The sequence below is a fragment of the Peromyscus californicus genome, unplaced genomic scaffold (assembly GCF_007827085.1).
Source record: "Peromyscus californicus insignis strain IS unplaced genomic scaffold, ASM782708v3 Scaffold_1__1_contigs__length_55948999, whole genome shotgun sequence".
NCBI classification, from domain to species: domain Eukaryota; kingdom Metazoa; phylum Chordata; class Mammalia; order Rodentia; family Cricetidae; genus Peromyscus; species Peromyscus californicus.
In genome coordinates, this window is record NW_026294492.1 from 5,811,903 (window position 1) to 5,826,802 (window position 14,900).

At 49.6% G+C, this 14,900-nt stretch overlaps 1 protein-coding gene and 1 long non-coding RNA gene across 9 annotated transcripts in view; one reads left to right on the plus strand and one right to left on the minus strand.

The window, feature by feature from the left end:
• Positions 1 to 12,138, minus strand: part of Mboat2 (membrane bound O-acyltransferase domain containing 2) — a 134,720-nt gene extending 122,582 nt beyond the window's left edge. For 3 of the 6 annotated variants that reach the window (XM_052745801.1, XM_052745800.1, XM_052745799.1), the window contains exon 1: positions 11,006 to 11,305. Coding sequence is in view for 2 of the 6 variants with exons in the window: in XM_052745797.1 (XP_052601757.1) it covers positions 11,006 to 11,080 (75 nt within the window). In the remaining 4 variants the exon portion in view is untranslated. Of the gene's footprint in view, positions 1 to 11,005; positions 11,306 to 12,032 lie in introns of those variants that run through there. The other 3 variants (XM_052745797.1, XM_052745796.1, XM_052745798.1) reach the window with 2 other exon arrangements.
• Positions 12,070 to 14,900, plus strand: part of LOC128115281 (uncharacterized) — a 61,292-nt gene continuing 58,461 nt past the window's right edge. For 2 of the 3 annotated variants that reach the window (XR_008220103.1, XR_008220105.1), the window contains exon 1: positions 12,091 to 12,184. This is a non-coding gene — a long non-coding RNA (uncharacterized LOC128115281). Of the gene's footprint in view, positions 12,185 to 14,900 lie in introns of all 3 variants that reach the window. The other variant, XR_008220104.1, reaches the window with a different exon arrangement.

Below are 14,900 nucleotides of genomic sequence, written 5' to 3' on the forward strand. Positions count from 1 at the left end.
ATCTCCTACCCATCGTCATACTCTTAAAACTAATAAAGAAATAATAATAACAAAAATTACACACCACTTTTTAGTTCTATGTGGTAAAACTCAGAATCTACGTCGAGCACCTTTGTGGAACTTCCTACTTCTCCATTATTTTATATTTCTTATATCTTCTAAAGAAACAGTCTTGAGAAATGAATCCTTCCCCAGTCCCTATCACAAATCTTAGCGGACACTCAGCTCAACAATACTCAACGCCCCACTCTCTCATTTTGCTGAATATATCAGCATTTCCACTCACTCAAGCCCAAGGCTGTGATGCCAAATTATTATGCAGCTCGAGAGTATCTTCCAAGAACAAAAGGAGAAGACGTAACTAGCTGGCAGAATGGAATGGACAGGGGCTGCATTTCCAGCCCCAGGGGCTGCCCTTTCCTACTAAGGAGCCCTCGAGTATCTCTAGAGACACCAAGTGCTAGGAAGGGTCCCTCCGTACCCTGTCCTCTACTGACACACCGAAAATCTCTGTCACATCTATTCTGGGGATGCAGCTAATATGAACAGCTGTGTCAGACTTAGTATTTAAAAAGGCATGCCAGCACTCAACAGTGAGGCAGGCCGTGGATTAAACTTAAACTCCAAAGCCTGAACAGTTATCACATGACACAAACATTCTGGCCCCAAATCAACATACACTCAAGAAGAACTGGAAATACCAACAAGGGCTTAGTAGAGTCAAGGCCTTTCCAAACAGTACTTGATTTCTCACTAGCTAGACTTTTTTAAACGCCTTAGCCCATATGATAGTCTTGACATTGCCTGGTGTGGTGGCACACGCCTTTCGTCCCAGCACTTGGGAGGCGGAGGCAGGTGAAGCTCTGTGAGTTCGAGGCCAGCTTGGTCTACAAGGCAAGTTCTAGGACAGCCAGGACTGTTACACAGAAAAGGCCTGTCTTGAAAGAAAATTTAAAAAAAAAAATAGTCTTGACAATGATTAATAATTATAATACCAGATCTACAAAATGAATAAAAATAATAAAAGCATAAAATTTAGTTCTCTATTCGAGTAGGATATTTCAAGATAAAATCTAAGGTATGACCATTTCAGTCACATACAATTTAACTGGAAACTTCCTGGGGTAACTCAGGGTTGAAATTACTAAATGGTGAACTATGAGGGCTGTTCCCCGCCATCGCCGCCGCCGAGTCGCCAGAGGTCCTGCTTGCCCTCCCTAGTTTTAATCCGCTTTGTCCAAGTTCTTAAGCCTCATAGCACAGCAGCACACTTCAGAGAGGACTCACAACATAAACTGTAACAGAAACTCATAATTCCAAGTGGCTAATTAGCTAAACCTGATCTAGATACGCTGCTGGAACTTAAAAATGAAAAACCATAAAATTTTTATTCAAAATTTTAAAAATCATATTTCCATTGAAAATCCAAATTCCCAGCTTCCCTTTGAAAAGTCAGCTTGGGCACCAAGCCAACATTCCTTTGCGGCAACCATTAGCAAGAGTGGGGAAGGGTGTCCCACTCCAGCTGCACATGAAGCTTTCCAGACAGCAGGCCATAGACACCGTGGAAAAACCTACACACCAGCATTCACGCTCTTTGTCTGCTCTCTGGGCATCTGGACTGGGAGTGGACACTACTGCATCTCACCCCTTGACCTGGTCAGCTACAGGGACACCTCACCACCAACCACAACCCCCAGAGTTTGCTGTACGTCTTGTCTCACACCATCTTCTATCACTGGGTAACTTCTAGAACTTTGCCGTAGGTTGCACATTTATCCTGAAGTTTTAAGTTTTAAGTATTTAAGTATCAAGTTAGATCTGTTCTACTTCGTCACTACTGAGCACCGGCAGATACACGGTTCGGAAACTAACGTGAAGGCCAAGGAGAGTTGATCAGAGCATGTGTCAAAGCCGCCGCCGCCGCCGCCGGTCAGCTGAACAGAAATTTCCTCCGGCCCCAAGGACACCAGCTACTTCGTTCCTTTGGGCTGACCTGAAAGCACCTGCCCATCCCTCACCAGCTGCTGGCCACACTGGGCTTGCTCTGGACTAGATGGGATGGTGAAAACAGGTGTTGGAGGGGACCCGGACATTCCGCAAAGGAGTCCTTTTAGAGGGCCTTGCTTTATACAGGCGAGGGGCACTAAAACCAGCGGCGGCGGCACTGTGTTCCTTACAAAGACAACTGTGCCATCTGAAGGCTTCTTTTGTCTCAGTCTCCAGATTAACATGTCGATAAAGCTGCTCTTCCCAAGCAGCCCCGTCTCTTGACTGAGAACACTGACAGCTACGGTTATTTCCAGCTCCTCTGCCATCGCTCATCTTCAACGTTTTGCCTGACTTCAGCTCCTAGTGCCCGCTGGAAAGAAACTTAACCGTTGGTCAAAAAGGTCTGTGCCCACTAACAGAGATCTTCTGAGCTGCCCCTCAGGAAGCCTGGCCATGGAGACTCCACTATCTAGGCCACACACCAGCTCTAAGAGACAGAGGGCAGCTTCCAGCCAGGGAAGTGGGGCCACCCTTGGAGGGAGCAGAGAAGGTGATATGTTTACTGGAAATGCCCTGAACACAGCCAGCGAGAGCCCAGCCTCTCTGATGCCCTGATGAGGACCCATGGGACGCCTCCTCTCCCTGGCCAGCAACTCCCCAGGGCTGCAGAGTTCTGAGTGTAACAAGCATCACATGGGATGGCATCCCCCATGCTGACTGGCATACACTTATCTAAAGAATGGCTGAAAGGGTTCTGAAGAATCCAAGGGCTAGACTGAGGTCCCGTACAAGATGTGCCCAACCCCACCCCCCGTCCAATACCTCGGAAGACAGCCTGAGACATCAGTAATATTCGCAGCCCTGTGCACTGGCCTTTACTTGCTTATATCTGCAATGCCCACCCACTCTTACTGTAGTAAGCTCCATTTGATCAACAATGAAACTGAGCTGGGCATGGTGGCGAACGCCTTTAATCCCAGCACTCAGATGGCATAAACAGTCATCTTTATAAAGGAGTTTGGGGCCAGCCCAGTCTACATAGTGAGTTCTAGAATAGCCAAGGCTACATAGTGAGACCCTGTCTAACAAAAAAAAAAAAAAGGAAAGACACCAAAGCTTACAGAGATGAGCAGCTTGCCAAGATTACCATCAGACGGTCTGTCACAGTCTAGGCTGAGGCCTTCGTCACACTGGTGCCATTTGGTCCACACTCCCATCACACAAGGGGGGGTCCTGAGCAGGAGACAACAGGCCCTATCCCTAAGGAATTTACAGTGCCATGAGGAATAAGCCAAGTTAAATGCTACAGGTGCCACCAGAGAGGGTTCTAGGGGAAGGGACACAAGGCCAGTTACAGATCCTGAATAACAAAGGCACGGAAGACCCCCCAGGAGATCAGAAGGACCCCTCCCTCTACAGCCTGCTTCCGAGAGTCAGAAGGAAATGAACCTTTGACAAGAGCCAGAGGAAAGAGGCCAAGAGCCGGCAAGGCAGAGCAGCCCTGGAGGACACAGAGTGGAAATGGTGCAGGTTGGTAACGGCTCTTTCTTCTCTGGGCACCGTCTGCAGCACTGGCCTCATGACAGAGCGGCAGCCCCGAACAAGAGAGGCAGCTCCCTAAGAGGGGTCCGAGTGACCAGCCCACCCAGAACGCTCACAACCTGCTGCAGGAGTATGACACAGACGTATCACACGTACAGGAGGCCTAGAAGGAACGCAAGGGACATGGAGACATCCTCAGGAAGACACGGGCCTCAGATAAACACTAAAAAGGTCTGGCAGACAGAACAGGGTGCAGGGGACTTGGGACAGGAAAAGAAACGGCTTCGTTAACGCAGAGAGTTAAAAGAAGAAGGGAAACGTCCTGAGGAAAGTGCACACGATTACACAAGGACATTGAGCAACAGCAGGTGAGGAGAGAATCAGCTCTTTCCACACTTTCCACACACGGCTCTGGAGGAGGTTCCTGGTCAGCAGGAAGGCACATGGCCGCTGTGAAGGGCAAGGCATCCAACGGCCATCCTTCACAGGTTGTGGGCCTGACCTTAGGCCAATGTTTCTCATACCATACAGTGAGAATGGATGGAGTCGGTCCTCCCCCAAGGCCAGAAGGTCACCAGATCTAGACTTCCAGCACTTTCTACGTATGAAGCTGGGCCTACAGTCGTGACTGTCCCATGGCGGGGTCACACGGTCGAGAGTATACTAGGAATCTTATGTTTTCCTACTCCTATGATTACCAAACCACTGGACTGCACTGTGTACTGGGAATTATGCCTTACTTTGTTAAATACTTAAAGAATACTCCACCTGTTTTTTGTTTCCCGTTTTCTCAGCACTGGGGATCAAACCCACGGCCTTTGGCATGCTAGGGAAGCACCCTACCGTTAGGCTAAGCTCTCAGCTCTGCATCTTATCTTTTTCACTTTTAATCATGTGTGTCTGTGTGGCTATGTCCCTTTGTATACAGATGCCTCTGGAGTCCAGAAGAGGATACTGGATCCCCTGGAGCTGGGAGTTTCTGGAGGCCTTGAGCTGCCAGATGTATGTAGAGGAAACCTAACTCAGGTCCTCTGGAATAATACGTGCTCTTCGCCACTAAGCCATCTCTCCAGCCCCATACACTGTATTTATACCTTTTAGTTATAAGAAGTACCTGAAATATTTGACCCAGATCTCTTCCTCTGATGGGGATGGGGCATCTGGGGGAGGGGGCCGTCAAAATGCAGGTTCCTTGGCCCTCATTTCTAGGACTGGCTAGAGGCAGGGAACACCATTTTTTTTTTTTTTTTTTTTTTTTTTTTTTTTGGTGACAGCCCCAAGTGATTTTGACACAAATGGTCTCAGTCACGCAGCGGCAACAGGGAAGCCGTGACAACTTAAACGAGGAAGTGACAGGTGAGTGCCACACTCTTCCACGTTTGCGGGCGGATGTGTCTATTAGTGTCAGAGGCAGGGCCCGAGGACAATGGTTCTTAAGGGTGAGTAGGAAGCAGGAGGATGAAAAGGGAAGAATCTACTTCTCTCTCCAGCCCTGTGGAGAGAAAGAGACTATGAGAAGGTGTGTCACGGGCTGGCCGGAGCTCATCCTGTATCCTTCAGGGACAGAGAAGTTCAGCGGTCACGGTCTTGGGTGGCACCTATGTGACCCTCCAGATCCCCTCCTGGCTCTGTCCTGTGCTCCCAGAGCAGCACCCCATCCTCTCAGGAAGACCCCAGCAACAAACCCAAGGATGAGAAGAAGAGGAGAGATGCCAGGCCCCGCCAGACTCACTCTAGGTTGAGCCCGTCAGTCAGAGACCTCAACACCTTCCTCCTCCAAGCACCCCTGCTCCTCAAGCGCTCTCCTTCTTCCTTCCTCTCACCCCTGCACACACAGGGCAAGTGATCTGGGAACCCCATGCTTCCCTGTTGTTTCCATACGCCTACCACGTCTTCCTAAGCTCTTCTTACTACCTACCAGAACCCGAGGGACACACGCAACAGCAGACTGAACGTACAGAGCAGAAGTTGGCCAAACCTACAATGCTCCCAAGCATTCAAATAAGAAATCAGTCACATTAGAGGAGATCAGAAAAGGGGCCTGTATGTAGGTGCTCCAGAGATGGGCTAGGAAGGACGGCTCGCTTTCTGATCAGCAATGAGAGGGACGTGTCATTGCTGACATTGAGGAGTGAGACGGACGTGCCGCTGGTACCTGTGAATTGGCGCCTCCTGAATCCCAATTCTAACCCTCCACACAGCAGCTTTTCCACACGCTAAACAGTGACGGAAGGGTTTCACTCTTCACCCACCTCATTCCCAACATCACTGAACGCTCTCTCTTCTGAGGCTCGTATTTTGAAAGAAATCCCACAAAATTCGATTGTGACAGAATCCCACCTGTTAAACTGGGCGGCAAGCAAAAGCCGTGTGAGCGACTTTGAGTACTTCCCGTCAGCGGCACCCCCACCTAGTAAGCAGAGACCAGGGTTATCTGCACCTCCACAGGCAGGACCATCGGAAGGAACACTATCAGTCACAAAGAACTCTGAAACAGTCAGGAGGCAGCAAAAACATGTGTAACTCCAAATTTACAAGTAGGTTTTCATTCTCCTTCAATCACTGTGTGGATACAAAACCTGACCAGAGCTTCTCAGTGCCCTTCTCTAAGGAAGTCCTGAAGATTAAGAATGCAGTTCTCAAAATGAAAATATAAAATCCAAGAATTTCATATTAAGGGGAAACTGTGCATCAAACATCTTCGGGAGTCAGGTTGTTACACCGATTATGTGTTTTACAACAATCTATGAAGGCACAGTATTTATTTACTCTACTTTTACAGAGGAGGAAATTCGGACTTAAGAAGGCACAATAGAGGGGCTGGAGAGATGGCTCAGTGGTCAAGAGCACTGGCTGTTCTTCCAGAGGACCTGAGTACAATTCCCAGCAACCACATGGTGGCTCCCAACCATCTGTAATGAGTTCTGGCACCCTCTTCTGGCCTGAAGGCAGAACACTGTATGCATAATAAATAAATCTTAAAAAAGAAGAAAGAAGAAGAAGAAGAAGAAGAAGAAGAAGAAGAAGAAGAAGAAGAAGAAGAAGAAGAAGAAAAAGAAGGCGGCACAATAGAGCCCAGTGTGGTGGTGCACACCTTTAATCCCAGCACTTGGGAGGCAGAGGCAGGCGGATCTCTAAGTTTGAGGCCAGCCTGGTCTACAGAGGGAGTTCCAGGACAGCCAGGGCTACAGAGATCCTAACCTCCCCCTCAAAAAAAAAATCTAAAGCAAGAGAGAGAGAGAGAGAGAGAGAGAATGAACAAGCAAACACAGTAACTGCCCAAGAGCAAGCAGTGGGTAGAGCAAGGCCCCCACCCTACTCAGGGAACCCCAAGCCACCGCCACACTAGTACTTTCTGTTAATGAAGAGGTCCGGGCAGAATACAGGGACCTGACATTTAACAGCATTTCCAGGGCATGTGTCTTCTCCTTCAGACAGCTTCAACTCTTTACTACTGAAACTTCCTCAAATTATTAGTCCACTTTCCAACCCTAACTCTTGATTTATATCCCTCCACGTTTCAGGCCTCTCTATCAGTTCCCAAACACAAAGTCATGGGACTTTAAGGTCGGCACCCATTTTACACAGGAAGCAGCATTTATATAAAGTGACATTTCTAAAACTGTTCACGGACAGGGTGATTCCAGACCCACAAGCCCTCCTGGCTGGAAGGAATCTTCCCACCTCCTGTCACTGCTTCCAGGTCCTTGTGATGGAGACCGACCCTTGTAAGTGTAAAACTAGTCAAGCTCTTCAATAGTGGGCAGAGCAAGACAGAAGCTCCACAGGCAGCCCGGAGCTCACCCTAGAGCATGCAACCCTGGCTCCGATTCTTCTACTGCTTCAACCTAGACGACAGTCCCTTCGTTTCCCTCATCTGTGAAAGGATTCAGAGTTCAGACCTGTCAGGGGACTTCAAAAGCCAGTCTTAAGCTACTTCTTCCCTAAAACGCTACTTCTTCGGTTGTCTGCGTGAGGAGGAAGGGGACTTAGGGGGAAAAGTCAATCAACAAACTGACCAAAAAGGCGCAAAGATTTCCTAAGCCTTCCCACTTCTCTCTGTTACACACACACACACACACACACACACACACACACACATTTATGCACACCAATACTTGGAACTTCAGACGGTTCTCTCTTATCTTCACTTTCACTGACAAGAAGATCAGTTCTGAAACAAAGACACATTCAAAGTCCCTCCTCCCACAGAAAAGCCAACAAACACACTGACCTTTTATGCAAATACTCAAGAGCGTACACATGGATACGTGTGCATGTGAATTCAGATTTGAATTCTGACTTCCGGAGGTATGAGGATTCTACTGAATGATGTGGAATTCATGGGAAAGTTTCACCAACCCTCAAAAGTGGGGCATTATGGTCACCACTGGACTCCTGACAGCTCTTCCCCACCCATCTTTTTCCCCCTCCTTCACATGTTTCAAAACACCAAGAGTTCTCCCCCTCCTGTCTTCTCCCTGTCCCAAGAGTTTGTCACATGATCTATAGACCAATGGCTGCTGTGTCGAGGGCTGGTCCAAGGCTCATCTCTAACAAGAGTACTGTTCGATCTGCCCAGAGTACTATCCTGGCTATTCACCCCAGTTTCATAGTAATTAGCATCATGGGGGGGGGTAAGGAGGGAAAAAGAAAGGAAGGGTAAAAGGAGTCACAACCAGAAAGCAATCTCATGACAACTCAGAGCAAGGCAAAGCAGATGTTAATAGACGGTAGAAGATGCTGAAATACATTATATATAGGTTGGTCATTTGGGACATTATTCTTAGTTTCATTTTGGTACCTGCTGTGGACTCTAAAAGCCCACATCAGCAACTTGTAAGGAACACAAGCCCCGTGACGGGAAGACACCTGATCTCTCCTGGGTCTCACACAGTCGCTCCTTTCCTTTGGCACAGCTAGTCCTCGAATCCCCCTCTCCACACATCCCTTTAATCAGACCTCCAGAATTACATTAGAAATCAAGTGACTTGGGAAGCAGGGCCCAGAGAGAGAAACATCAGAGGCCAAGTACTTTGTATCGTAAAGAATCTTGTAACCGCCCAGACTCCATTATTTCAATTTAAGGGCTACTGAACACCACTACCTCAAGGTCACTCCGGAATTCTTCGTAGAGATAAAGATTCAGGCGCCTAAGGCAAGACTTTCTGCTCCTCTGCCTGACAACATAAAATCTCCTCCTGCTACCTCAGCAGCCAGGGGCACTCTTGGGTTCTAAGTGTACCAAGTCAACACAACAGTAAAAAGTTCACATTTTATTACTTCCTAAAATAATTGCTTTCATAATTTCCTAAATTTTCTAAGCACTGTTAATTGGCACACACCAAATGAACACACTAGTGAGTTACAGTTTTTCATTTCCTGGCCTTCCCCACCCCCACGGAATTACATTATTTGACTACAGCTGAGTCTTGGGGCTTCCTTTCAACTTGGATTCAACTATTCACATGTCATAAAACTTTTCTGGTTAGCTTAACGTTAAAATGTCTATCTAACTTCATCATGTGAGGTTTTAATAACTCCAAGAGCTTTGCTAATGACTTAAGAGTCAAATTTTTGGTATTTCACAGAAATAACTGTCGCTACGAAAAGTACAGTTTGTGTGGTATTAACCTAACATTCTTAAGACTTGCTCACCACATAGCCAATAACTGTATTATACAAATGGCTAGGTAAACTCGGGGTTCCACAAACTTCAGAGTACCCCAGAGGATGAAGACTGTCTAAGGCGCCAAGCCGGAGTCACAATCTCAATCCAAGTCGCCTTCCTTGATCCTCCTGCATATGTAAGTTCCACAAAGAACTTTCTCTGGACTGCTGAGATGTTTAAAGGAGCTTATGAATATTAGATTAATTTTAAAAGTTATGATCCTTTATAGAAATCTAGAGGTATTAGCATGGTAGGGCTAAGGCAGAGAGAACACACAATTATCTGCCTCCCCAAAAGAATGAAAAGGTGTAAGTCTCTCTCTTGTTTCTCATTAGCAAGAAAAATATTTCAACAGATCCTGCCCTCCATTTGCTGGTAGGCTGGCAACAACCTATTTAAGTCAGAGATGTAACTAACACACCTAAAGGTCATGTGCCACAATTCCATTTAGGAAATAGTGAGACTCCTACACGGGACTGAGAAGACCCAAAGCTTTCCGTTCCGATCAACTTAATAAATAAAGACTAATTCTATGAATTAAAAGGATCATTTCACTTGGGGCACTCTAATGATCTATTACCATGATGATACCATGAACAAAACTGCTGTTCAAGCTATGTGGAGGACAGATATTTCACTATTAATCAAAAGTTACGAGTATGATAAAGGAAAGATTCAGATCTGAACTCAGGGAAGAACTGTTTAACCCTCCTTCGACATAATTCAGCGTTATCTTATTTTAAACAGTGGAGCACAAAGCTGTGAGCATGGTGTTGTGCTCAGATGTCACCTCCAACTTCAGGCCAGAGAGGGAGGAATTCTGTATTCTAAAAGAAACCCTGAAGACCTCAACAGCAGCCAGTCAAGCTGAGGGCAGAGAGCCAGCATCCCTTGGAAAGTGCAAACACCTCCAGATCAGAAACAATGTTAAGCAAGATCTCCAAAGTCAATTACCTTCAGCCCTGGGGCTAGACCAACCATCTAACCGTACCCCACCAACAACTTTCCCAGACCTCTCTCTCTCAGGACATACTTCCAAAGTTCCTTTGCTCAGCTCAATAAAAATGGCGCTGCTTTCTCCATCCCAATACTGTTTATTTCTCAGTAATCCTGAGGCCCTTTAAACAATCAAATTCTACTGGCCTCATTTAAATGCCAGCCCTCCCTAGTGTCAAACGCTTTCCCTGGGGGTAGGGTGAGGGGACAGGATAGCTGCTCCTATCCACAGCTGCAACTTTTTCACCAGAAACCTTGGCAACGTGAACTCACTTTTGACTTCTCTTCATAACCTGCCTTCCCCCCCCCCCCCGCCCCAAACTGTTGCCTCTCAGTCTCTCGAGTCACACACTTCAATGCAAACTGTCCCCAAGTGCAGGACCTCTTAAGCTCCATCCATCCACGCCGTGGTCCTGGGCACTCGACACCCAGACCATCCTCAGCCTCCAGGCGCCCGATACCCCGCAGCCGTCCCCGGGTCCACCGGCCCTAAGGACTCCGGGGTCCGGTGCCCGGTGGCCGGGCAGCGACAGCATGCACACGCGCACGTCTGTCTAGCCCTCCCCGGCGGGCTGTCGCCGAGCCTCCGCCCGCGCCCACCCCCGCCCGGGGCGGCGATGGGGGGCTGGGTGGGCACCGAGGCATCAGCCAGAGAGACAGGCGAAGGGACAAGGCCAGCTGCGCGCCCCCGCCCCGCCGGGAGCCGGGCACAGCGGGCCCGGCCCCAGCCCCCACCCTGCTCCCGCCCGGGTGGCACCACGGCCGGCAGGGGCGGCCAGGGCACGACGCCCCGGACGCCGGTACCTGATCGATGGGCAGCTGCACGACGTTGCTGAGAGGCTGCAGCAGGGTGGAGCCCGTGGTGCTGGTGGTGGCCATGGCCGGGCCTCGGCGCTGCGCTCGCCCGTCCACTCGTCCGCCCGTGCGCCCGCGCGCCCGCGCGCCCGTCCGCCCGTCCGCCCGCCCGCTCGCCCGCTCGCTCGCTCCGGCCAGTCGCCGCTCGCCCTGTGCCGCCGAGCTACGCCGAGGATGGGGATGCAGCGGCGCGCCCGCCCCTCGGCCGCCCGCGGTCTGAGCCGCCGCGCGGGGAGGGGCCGTGGGCGGAGCCTCGCGCCGGCCCCGCCCACTGCGTGGCGCCCCGCCCACCCACCCGCGCAGCCCGCCCGCCGGCTCACGCCGCCGCCGGGCCGCCGCGTTTCCAGCAGCTTCCAGCGGGGGAGGCCCCTCCCCACCCCGCGCGCTCCGCGCGCCCGACAGCCCCGCGGCCCAATGGCGGCGCGGCGCCCCGACGCCCGCAGCCAATCAGAGGACGCCTGCCTCGGCCGCGCCCCTCCTCCGTGCTGGGGTCGGAGCGGAGGGGGGGGGGTGGGGAGGGGGGCGGGAGGGGGGTACTCGAGGCCAGGGGCCGAGGCTCGAGCGCGACGGTCGCCCGAGGGCGAGCGCGAGCCGTGCTCGCCGGTGGGAGGGGGGCGTGCGAGGGCGGCTCTGCCTCCGCCTCCCGCTCGCTTCCTTCCCCGGGAATGGTGGGCGCCGTCCCCACCCCTCCCCTCCCCTCCTTCCCTGGCCGAGACGGGCGGACAACAAAGGGGCTCGGGGTGGCGGCCAGACAAAGAAGGGGGAGGACTTGGAGGGATGCAGGCTCTGGAGGAGGAAGTTGGGAACAAAAAAAAAAAAAAAAAAAAGCTAGGGGGCTGGGAGCTGCACGGCGACGCACCACGGGGACACCCATCCCCCTACCCCTACCCCCCCCCAAAAAAAAGTGCCTTTGTCTCCCGTGCTGCCCAAAGTTGCGGACATCCGGGCGGGCCTGCCTCCTCCCTCCCGCGCCCACCTGGGCCCGACGACGCCCGCTCGCACCGCGCCTCCAGCTGAGTGAGTGGGGAACGGGTCGGACCCGGGCAGCCGGGCAGCCACCGAGGGAAAGCCACCCCCGGGGAGCCAGCAGTCCAGGCCCCGCCTCCTCAGAGGAAAGGCTGCTTGCTGGTAAGCATCCCTTCGCGTGCCCGGTGAGCATCCCTGCCCAGATGTGCATCCTGCTGCGCCCGCACCTTCCGTGCCGGGAGGGCTGCCCCTGCAAACGGAATGCTTGCTTCCCCCTCCCACTGAACGACAACCGGCCGTGTGGACACCCCTGGGAAAATGCTCCCACGTCGTCCTCTCCGACCATCCAAGGATGTGGAATTGGGGGTCGGGGGGAGGGGGGCTGGAATCGCTGATATTTAACGGGGGTTTTAAACGTGCTGTAAACACTGCTTTTTAAAGGTGGACGCGTTTGAGCCTCCACAGCAGCCGCGTGAGGTGGGTAGTGTTAACCGTCTTCAATCTAACGAGGAAATTTAATTTCGGAAAAATTACATAACTTAACCAAGAGCGGGGGGACAGGGGGGAGGAGTGGGAGGGGGGAGTCCAAATATTTTAGCCCTAGTTCTGACCTCTTAAACCTAAGGCCTTTCACCCTCGGGCTTAGCATCCACTCCAGAACAGCCATCAACTACAGGTATACCTCTTCCTCAAGGACCACTCCAGAGTCTTCAGCAGTAAGAGCACAAACAGTGCTTCAGGGAACCTGGCTGTGGACTCAGCTGTCTGAAAAAGGGCTGATTGAATTGGTCAGGACAGTCCCTTCCTGCCTGACGCTCTCTGGGTGGGCAACCGAGTCCTAGGAAGGTCGTTTTTTTTTTTTAATCTCTGATAAGAGGATGGAAAGAAAAAATTTAAATGAGATCTTTCCTACTCAATGTACTGTTGCAATTAGTACTTGGGAACAATTAGAAGGCAAACCTGTTCCATAATGCTAAAATAGCCCCCAAATCTGGACCTGTCTATTCATATAACCTTGGAGGAAGGACCACTTTTATTTTTCTCTTTGCTCCACTTTGGGGAAGTGTAGAGGAAGTGTACAGGTGGCCTAACACACAAACTGAAGGGAAAAAAATTAAAATACCATGTTAAAAGCTTGAAAAGTGGGTGTTAGAAACATATTGCAACCTAAAGTAGGCAGCATAAAGATACGATCCCAGAACAAATACTGTCTACCAAAGCAATTATGTCAGGCTGCATTATCTTTTTAGAACAAGACAGAACATAGTTTCTGTCGGGGTGGGGGGGGTGACTCCTTTATAAAAGAGGTCTGACTGGGGGTTCCATCCTCAGCCTCTTGCCCCAAGGGAAGCAGACAAAAGTAATGATGCAAAGTCAGGGAAGGATTGTAATCGAAACGGCCACTTTGGAATGATGGAAGTAAGTCCATCTTTGGGGTCGTGGTGTACACTTGAAGTAGAGGTAAAATTAGGGCAAGGGGCAAGAAGTATGCATAATTAAGCATACCTGTGGTCTCCTAGACGGATATCTCAGTTCTGGTTCCACAGAAATGGCCCTAGATAAGACCTCGTTGCTTGTGGGACAATCAGGTTTGCTTTAGGGTGAGGTCATGGGATACACGGTCTTCTAGGCTCTGTGTTCCTTGAGTCAATGGTGCCTGTAGGATTGGGACATGACTGGAGACATGTGGGCACTTTTTGGGACAAGATATTGTAAAAGCAGCCAGGTAGCAGTGGTATGCGCCTTTAATCCCAGCACTTGGGAGGCAGAGCCAGGCGAATCTCTGTGAGTTCGAAGCCAGCCTGGTCTACAGAGTGAGATCCAGGACAGGCACCAAAACTACACAGAGAAACCCTGTCTCGGAAAAAAAAAAAAAAAAAACAAGATATTGTAAAAGCTGACAGTTTGTTGTGCCTTCAGAATGGGAATGAAATAAGTATTACCAGTGTTAGGTAGTCTTTGAATGATCAACAAGCCAGCTGCACCCATGTTCACAGAATTGATGAGATGGATGCCCCAGCTTAAGCAGATTTTCCTTCCTCTACCTTTTAGTTTGTTTCCAGGCCAGTCATGGTGCCCACTCACACTGAAGAAGGCAATTTTCTTTACACAGTCTACACCAATCTCTTCTATAAACATCCTTATAGACATATCCAGAAATACTGTTTTATTACCTATCCAGTCCTCCATTAACCCAGTCAAGTTGATGTATTAAATTAACCATTCAAGAAATGTAATGTAATTCTAGAAGTGAAAGGGTTTTCTATTAGGAAAAGTATTACATCTGGATTTAACTGATTTTCAGTATGTAGATATATTAAGACATCATGTGGTATACTATAAATGTAGACACTGTCAACTGCACCTTAAGTTTTCAAATACTCCATCTTTATATTTCTAATAAAGGAAACTGAGATCCATCCACATTTTGAGCTAACAACTCAGTGATCAGAATATAAATTGGCCTCCTGACCAATATCTGCTAATTAGACTAGGAGCCTTTAAAGGAGAGACAACTCAACTAATTATATGTGTAATTTCTCACTGTCCCACCTAAGATAACCAACCTATGACAGCAATCCCCATGCCTCTATCTCTTAAAAGAAATTATTGAATACTTACTGTGTTCAAGGAACTGAACTGCTGTAAAAATAAATAAATAAATGGTACTTATAATCAAAAGACAAAATCCTCGTGTACATGGGACAGTAAAGTAGTACAAAGGGCCAGGTCAGGTCAGTCTGTAATGTAAAAAAGACAGTACTCTTCCCGGAGAATTCTCAAGCTTGGGTGGTAGTCAGAAGACCAGAGTTTGATTTCTGAGTATTGCACCCATTGGCTCTCTCCACTTCCTCTGCCCTCAGTTTCCCCTGTGAAG